Source organism: Lampetra planeri, chromosome 21, assembly GCF_965212315.1.
Source record: "Lampetra planeri chromosome 21, kcLamPlan1.2.h2, whole genome shotgun sequence".
Taxonomy (NCBI): Eukaryota; Metazoa; Chordata; class Hyperoartia; order Petromyzontiformes; family Petromyzontidae; genus Lampetra; species Lampetra planeri.
The window spans coordinates 9,083,438-9,092,457 of record NC_136127.1 but is presented as its reverse complement, the minus strand read 5'-3'; the positions used below and the strand labels follow the sequence as shown (position 1 = coordinate 9,092,457).

General features: G+C 44.4%; 1 protein-coding gene across 1 annotated transcript in view; it reads right to left on the bottom strand.

Moving 5' to 3' along the window:
* Positions 1-320: 320 nt before the first annotated feature.
* The window catches only part of LOC144724790 (zinc finger protein 385D-like), a 54,864-nt gene continuing 46,164 nt past the window's right edge, over positions 321-9,020 (bottom strand). The window contains exons 3-7 of the mRNA XM_078604178.1: positions 6,417-6,603; positions 3,737-4,111; positions 2,429-2,610; positions 1,458-1,559; positions 321-854 (exon numbers count right to left, since the gene is read on the bottom strand). Of these exons, the coding sequence (XP_078460304.1) occupies positions 432-854; positions 1,458-1,559; positions 2,429-2,610; positions 3,737-4,111; positions 6,417-6,603 (1,269 nt within the window). The 3' untranslated portion in view covers positions 321-431. The remainder of the gene's footprint in view (positions 855-1,457; positions 1,560-2,428; positions 2,611-3,736; positions 4,112-6,416; positions 6,604-9,020) is intronic.

Here is a 9,020-nt window from a genome sequence, read left to right as displayed (position 1 = left end):
TCTAATATGCCGTTTGGAGCTAATACCGTCAGCAAGCACTTATGAAGTTTGGCACGGCGCACAAACGATGGGTGGTGTGATGTGACCACCAGCAGCAGCAGCAGGAGCACACACACACAGTGCACATTCTTAGGTTTTTTCGGTAAAGTCACGTAGGTAAAAAATTAAAATTAATAAAAGTAAAATATACATAAAAATCACGACGTTTCGGAGGTAACACAAGCTTCCGTCTTCAGGTGGAACAGTCACAGCACGATAGCCTCCGAAACGTCGTGATTTTTTTTATTTTACTTTCATAAATTTACATTTTTTACCTACGTGACTTTACCGAAAAAAACCTAAGAATATGAATCCTTGCAGTCACGAAAGCTTCAAATCTAGAATTAACACACAGTGCACACAGCGAACAGGGACTCCCGCGTGGAATGTTCTCAGTAAGGTGCGAAAAGAAAAGAGCCGTGAGCTTGCCTAATGGGTCCCGGGGAAGGCCTCAGCATGGCTGATGGCTGGCCCACTCCGAGCGGGGACGACGTGAAGATCGATGGAGCGGACGAGTTGGGCGGCCCTGGAGCCAGGCCCAGCGGGTTGGCCGCTGCGGCGGCTGCGGCCGCAGCGGCCAGGGAAGCTGGAAGGAATGCCAGAGGCTTGCCGCGGAGGTCTCTCGCAAAGGAGACCTTGCCTGCCTGTTTGTTTGTTTGCACACAGCATAAACAATTGGAATCGTATTGGATCGGAGGCAGAATTATGGATTGTTTTTTTTTATGGTCGCCATTCGGTTGCGATACAAAACGACCGGAACACATCGTGGGAAGAATAATACCTGAAAATTTCTCGAACACTGGGAGAGGAGAGGACTAAATTTACATGCTTTGTCGTAAGTGGTGTATTGTCATGAGATTCGTTTGGGTCTTTCGGTAAAGTCACGTAGATAGGTTCAACGAAAATAACCAAAATATAACCAAAAACTACGACGTTTCGATCGCAACACAAGCGATCGTCGTAGTTTTTTGTTATTTTTTTTATTTTCTTTGAACCTATCTATGTAAATTTACCGAAAGACCCAAAGAATATGAATTCCTGCAGTCACGAAAGCTTTAAGTCAAGATTCATTGTGATGCAACTGATAAACTGGCAAATTCGAGACGCGCGATGTCCCGAAAAGACTTACTGATTACACAGGACAGATTCCTTAAATTTAGGACGATCCGGGGTAAATCAGGACAGGTAGAAATCACCACTGGCATTAGTGAAAAGTTAAAAGGATATCATTTTAACTCTACAAGCACGACATTTCTATCAGAGTTTGATATATTCAAGATGTATGCAATTAAGAGACAAAATTCATGCTACAAACAATAACCTTAACAAAACACAATGGTATGAAAAATTGTGTTTAGATGATCATTTAGTCGGGTAGTCCACAATGTGGAATATGTGACTGTCCATCTGGAACGTACCGTGACAGGGCCGGAGTGGCGATGTTGCTTGTTATATGGAGAAAATTTTGGTTTTGGAGGTTTGCCCGCAGATCGGTCTTTGTGTCTCCTGCTCGTGATATGCTGCGGTGACAAACGGTCGTACAATATTACATGCGTCTGTGCACCCTGGTTGCTATCAAGAGTTGTGGGATATGCCCGTTTCATCCGCAAACTGTTCAGTACAAACACTGCGAATCTGACGTCACTAAATTGCACTGAAGAAATTGACGAGGCATAATGAAACCTCGTTATTAAATTAATGATCGATGCATATCGGTGCCGCATTTTTAAAGCATTACATATCGGATACTTTTTTTCCCTGCAAAACACTACAGGAACAGTTAGTCGATTGGCAGGTCACATACGGTGGGGTAAAGTGTGGGTACTACCACTTGTTCCAAAATGTCGAGCCAGTGTGCAAGAGTATGAGAAATACCGTTTCTCGAGGGGCTTTCAAGAGCTCTCTTTAGCGAAGACGCTTCCCTCTGCAATCGCAGGGCTGCAAGTCTACCATCACCATGGATTTTAACCCTAGAATGTGCCATTGCGCATTGTTGCCAAGTACATTTAAGAGATGTAAACATTTACTTATTATTTTTACTGAGCAGCTTGAAGCGGCAGTCTTTCATCGACCGCCCATAGTCCATGTTCAATGATGAAAAAAGGTAAAAATCCAATCGGAAAATACGGAGCGGATAAAATATATATCACAAATGAATGCGTCCCTCTATAAACTGACAACACTAAAGCGTTTTTTTTGTAAAAAACAAAAACAACAGGCAGTTTGCCTGAGCATAATATTTCAGGGCTGCACCTTTACCTTTAACCAAACGTTAGCCACGAGTATTTGTCCAAAAACCTTACAGTCTACCGACATCTATAAGGTGACCACACGTCACATTGACGGACGTCTCTATATATACAGCTTCCCGGGGGGCAGAAAGGCACACCTGCTTCAGCTGCGTCTCCGAATTCACGTGGACGTCGCAGATCTCACAGTAAAAGGTCTTGTCTTGAAGGCCGAAGCCTGCGGCGCTGCCATTCTGGCTGCTGACTTTGCAGCCCGGCCTGGGAAATGCTCTTATGGAACCGCCACCACTCCACGCTTCAAACATCGTCTTGTGCTTGACACCTTTAAATGAAATAAAAAAGCAGACGAACGTTTTTGTCGTTATCGTGAACGCGAAGCGATTTGCGTTCCCGTCATGTCGTAGGCATCGTGCAGAGTATGAATGAAGAAATTATTACACTTGTGTTAAACACCACTCATTGTTGACATTTGCCAAAGCTTCTCAGACCTATTATGACATCAACACGTTATTGCTTATTCTTTGGGTCTTTCGGTAAAGCCACGTAGATCGTGGCTTCACCGAAAGAGCCAAAGAATATGAATTCCTGCAGTCACGAAAGCTTTAAGTCATGTTATTGCTTGTCTAGGCATTTTGCTGAAATATTTTGACCACTCCTGTAACGTTTTCAAATCATGAAAATAATCATCTACAAACCCCATGAGAATCTTTCATCCGTTAAGCACACAGTGTGTATGTTATGGGATACATTTTAAGCACCGCCATCAATGCCCTGGGTTTTCTGCCATGGTGCTATACTGGGTTAGCACGCAGAACTTGCAAATCCGGAGGTTGGCGGTTAAAGCCAAACTTCCTGCACGGGAGTCGAAACACTCGGTGCAAAAGGTCTTTATACCCGCTCGCCTCTGCCCACCCAGTGGTAAAAATTGGTAATAAATGGGTAATACTGTAAATGGGTAAATGACCTGTCGATCGGCAGGTCACGCATGCTGAGGTAAAGTGCGGAGAGCGGTAGGCGGGGAGCGGTTAGCGCTACGCTGCGCTACGAACCCTGCGACCCGAGTTCGATTCCCGCTCACGGCCAACACCAGTGAACTGGTCCTGGGCCTCCCCCTAGGTCGACTCAGACTCAAATTAGTACCTGGTGTGGTGTGTAAACATCGCTCCTAGGGAGACAAAGGCGGTCGGGCGTGGTGCTGGCCACCCACCCCCTCGTGTGCCGTGCCGGCCTTCATAGGTGCTCGCTAACGGCACTTGCCCCAACAGTCTGTTAAGGCTATACGGGGGAGCTTTGTCTCTGTACTCACACTCCTTCTAATAAGATGTCTGGGTAGCATAGAAGAGGGGGGCCAAAATAGCCTCTAGAGCTGCCTGCAGTGGAGGCCCTTCCACCAGCGGGGCTTTAAACGTTCACTTCGTCGACCGCTAATGTCCACGTGTCTGGCTCACCGTTGTTATGAGCATCCAGCTGTGACTGCGAGTTGACCACCACCTTGCACAGGGAGCAGTAGAGGAGGCGCTTCGATTTCTCGTCCTCCGTCTCCGTGCCCAGCGTGGCTGTGCCACTGTTCACACTGCTGATGCTGCTGCTACTGCTTCCACCTCCTTCTCCTCCTCCTTCTAAACCTCCTCCTCCTCCTCCTGCTGCTGCTGCTACTCCTCCAACTCCTCCACCAGAGGCAGAGGCTGGATCCGGCTGTGGTAGCTTGCCGTTGTCACCCGAGGCAGTACTTGGGGACGAGGGTTTATCCGCGGTGTCCAGCTCTGCTACCGCTCTCCCCGCGCCGTGCGTCTCTCTCCCGACATTGAGATTCATTGATTTCACTGAAAATCAAGTGAGAGAATTAACAATATAATCTATTCAACGAGTGCAAGGAAAACCTGAACATTTAAGAATTCCTCAAAATATAAGATGCTGCTGTGGAAGAATGGTTACCGCACTAGAGATCATCGGTTCAATTTGACAGCCACGGCTGTTAGAACGATGGGCACGTTTCTAAAATGCCACTGCGTCTTTCCGTTCGGCAGAATACGTGGTGTCCACGGCAATTAGTCAATCGGTGGGTCGAGTGTGGTGGGGTAAAGCGTGGAAGAGGTGGCGAAAATGCCCTGTGGAGTGGTTCCCAGGAGCTCCATCTCATGGAGGCTCTTTCGACAGTTGTGGCAGAAGCAAGACATTGCATGGCTGCATCTTTACCAACGTTTCTAGCATTAATGGGCCATTACACATCATTGTTGAGTACATTTGAGACATTTCTAATTTGCTTATTATTTTCACCGAACCAGCATGAAGCGAAAGTTTTGTTTTTGTCAATTCCCATAGGCCCTTCTCAATGACGCAATCTGTTTAAATTCAAAAGGGGAATTTCGATTATAAAATAAATAAACAAACCTTTCTCATAAATGCCTGATTTCCCTGGAAACTGGCAATATTTAAGTGCTTAATAAAAAATGCAGCATCTAATAAGAAATTCAGTCTGCTTAGTACAAGCCTTTGACCAACTGATTGTAGATTTAATTGTATCCTGAGGTGATACACCTTTATTAGTCATTCTGGTTTTGTAAATAGACTAAGGTGACACGATCACATGCACACAGCGTACCTTGGGACTTTGAAACATAGAGGCCCCACGAGATAAATACCAAGATTTGCGATATACAATAACAACTAATGTAATTAGGCAGGCAATTTACATATTTAATATTACTTTTCTCACATGTCAAAAGCAATGTTTTGATCGGCGTATTAATTGTGCAGGCGTCTAAAAATTGAATCATCCTCACCATAATCATCGGCATCATCATAATTTCGTATGAATTTAAAATATAATTCAGTGTGAAAACTAAAATACCATTGTCACACCACTCAAGACGCTCTTGGTTTCACGTAATTAAGTTCATGGATATATTTTTGTTCACTCTGCATAAGTGAAATATTACATTGGCAATGTTCCTTAACTGCTCCCTAATGAACAATAAACACCTGTTAATGCAAACAAGCTAACACGTGTCACTACTTATATATTCATTAATGAAAACACACATATATAAACCGCACTATGGGTTTCGTTGTGGGATTAAATCGAAATAAAACGAGTTGATAAAGGTAGGCGGATGATAGAACTCTCTGAAGATCAATCCAAAAAGAATGCACAATGTGAGTAGAGAAGCCAGAATGTGCCACTATGGAAACATTCCGAGTTAACTACACAGACTCCATGACAGCTCCATTATTAAGTTTGCCCCATCGTCATATTTGTAAAGCATCGTGTGATGCAAAACCAGCTCGATTATTGCCAGAAAGTTGATAGCTGGCGAGACTGGAGGGAACAATTTCACACCAAAAAAACCCTTCAATTATTTATGAAGTAAAGCAAATTTCAGCCAAATATGTTTTTTTCTTGGCAGCCACAATGATTGCTACGCAACTCTAAACGCCTACATCATTTTCACACCAATGGTTGCCAGATCCATTTCCTGAGAAATCGTCATTCCTTCACAAAATTATACGGGCCTTATATTTTTTTGTTGCACAACACTTGCCCATCCACCTCCCCCCCCCCGAGTCCAATATTAGCTGTTGATAAAATACTACGGTAATAACATTTGTGCGAATTTTTTTTCCTCATATATGTATATAACTAAAATATATATTATTCATGCATAGAAAGTTTAACAGTACTTAAAAAGTCAAATTCACAGCGATTTCTTGCTCATCTGAGCATTGGCACGGTGGGAGCGAGTTTCTCAGTCATCTCTCTCATCCACATGATGGGGGGGGGGGGGGGGTGAGTCTACCACAAAGTGGTAGTTATTTTATCGACCCCAGAGAAGATGAGTGGAGTCGGCTCCTGACCAAAATATTAATGCAAAACTTTCCGAATGTGAACCACTCGCCCTCCCACTGAGCCACTTGGCCAAGTTAATTTTAAGCCGCTGTATTTAAGCAGTGGCATATTCCACGTGTGGTAATGAGAAGATTAAACAGACTGATGCAATATATATCATCTCGTGCTTACCAGAACCACTTGAACGATTTATTGCCAGCTCAATTTATTTTTAAACAAATTACTTGAACACAAAAAAAAATCTGCAAATTAATGTTTTAAGAACAAGGAATGCGGCTTACTGTTGTACTTTGGTATCTTTTTTATCGCTTTGTTGGGGCCTTTATTGCCCATAGAGTCAGGTTTAGATGCTCCGTTCCGCTTAACTTCATCTTTGCCAGAACTTTTACTCTGTTTGTGCATTCCACCCTCGAGTGATTTGAGTCTCTTGGCATGCTTGTTTCCTTTGAAGTGAGCAATGGCTTGAGTCTGGGGGAAAAAACAAAGACGCATGCACACACATCACTGAACACAATAAACATGCAGCTTGACCATGAAAAAAACATACGCAGAAGGACCATTTTAAGTGCTCAGATTCACCAAGTTGCCTTTGCATTTAACCCACATAAAGCACACGGGGGAGTGAAGTGTGGATACTCATACTTCAGAATCAGAATCTTTATTTATCCTGGAAAAATCCAATGAGCTTTCAAGCAACTTTTCAAATAGATCCAGCATGGGCGGGTCAGAAAATTACAACGACAAACAATACACAAAAATATTTAAATGTGTCCGGTCAACGTAGAAGAGTAGACCCTCTAAACCTCACTCGCGTAGAGGCCCTTCCTGCCAGCAGTGGCGTGAGCAAGTAATTGACGGGCTGCACCTTTACCTTTATTATTCATCATCATTATCAGCAGCAGCGATTCTCTATCCACTGCTGGATGATGGGCTGCCCGGGTCGTGTGATGCCAGGTTTATTCAATCTACTTAATGGTCTTCTATTTTCTTGCATAAATACCAATAATGTACAGCCCTTCATCAATATACTGCTGGATGAAGGTTGTTTGACCACACTTCACCATGCTGAGCGGGGGTTGGGAAAGATGGGATGCCCAGGACTGGTTCAAATGTCACCTGCCACTGATTTTAGCCAGGGCCAGGAATCAAAAGGGCGCCACGGTGACGATATGTTAACTAGCTCGTGGGTTCGGTCCCGACCCTGATGCCTGCATATTTGGACATTGCATGTTCTCCTTGTGGTCGCGTGGATTTTTCTCCGGTTTATCCCTACACATTTAGAAACATGCATATAGAGTTTTTGGCTCCTATAAATTACCACGTGATAAGCCACTTCATTGAGATATCATTTGTGGCCGGGTCGTTTCTGAAAAAAGCTATAGAGCTCATTGGGCCTTACCTGCAAAAAAAAGTGTCCATATATTAGGGGGGCACTCGCCAAATACTGCCTGTTTTTTTTAATTTGTGCTCAGCCAATTTGAAGCAAGCAAAATATACGGAGCTGAATATTAGCTTTGAGCACTGCGAGGCCATCCGTCATGTGACCATGACGGCATTGCTGCAGGGTGGGAAAGAATGTGGGGAGCGCAGAGAATGGGAGCTGCAACAGCAGCAACAACAACCCTCACCAGGAACAAATGGTGAGGCAGCAAGAAAGACAGAGACACAGGGAAACCGAAATCAGTAGATATGTATGTATGTTGAACTTATTTCGCCCCGTACGCAGCCAACCGTGCTAAACGGAGGTGCGGTGAAAGCAGTTCTAAGAAATTTGTTTCAAATCTAGATTTAAAAGTTAATAGCTCCAGTGGCTTCCTAATATTGGATGGAAGAGCATTCCAGACGGCTGCAGAAGCGCATTTGAAAGCGCGTGATCCAGTGACCATCTTTGTTCAATGGCGAGCCACAAGCTGCTGCGAGTGTGGCAGCAGTTTGCATGATGGTTTATGCTCCTTGACGACATATGAATGGTATTGTGGTTAATACTGGTAGGAACATCCTGGTTACACCTGCCCACAGGGGATTATTGTGTCCGTCCGTCCGTCGTAAATCCAAAAATGGTAGGGGTGGGGCTGGGTGGAGAGGGGAGGGTGGGGAGGGGCTGGTCACCCCGTGGTGCCCTTATAAAACTCAACGTTTAACCTACTCACGCCGGCTTGTGCCCGCCCTCATAGTCGGCCATATTTGCGGAATACACCACGCCGCCGTTGACCTTGGCCACTGCCCGAGCAACCCAACGTTCCTACCAGCTCCCTCCGCAGGAATGTGTTTTGTGGCAAGCACTTTGTGTGTAACGAGCGCGACCTTACAACGTTGAGAAACAAGACAGAGGCAAAAAGGAGAGAGACAGAAATACAGAGAGACAGGGAATCAGAAAAGGAAAAACACAGAGGGAGACAGAAGAGAAAGATGAGGGAGATGGAAAGATAGCAAGAGAGACAGGGAGATAGGGATAGAGAGCCATACAGAGGGAGACAGAGAGACAGAGAGAGAGGCAGATGGACACAAACACAAGGGGAGACAGTGATTTTTGGTCTATTGAAAATAACACGTTGACAAAAAAAATACTACTCTGCTTCAATTTAAAATTCGCAGAATATTCAAGTAAATAATAAAGAGTGCTACTTGATGCGCCTCTACCATCTGCACTCACGTAAACGTGCAAGCACACCCACAGCGCACGCTGTACAAACAGATGTGACTGTATATGCGTGATGGCTGCTGGTTTAACACTCAAATTTACAACACGTTAAAAAAAATTCCCATCGAGAAGATAAATAAAAAATGGCATCAACGTCTTAAATAGTCGTACGGATGCACGCTACGCTTATGCTCGTGGCGAAATTCTTAATTCCTGTTGGCAGAGGCAACAACGATATACCATA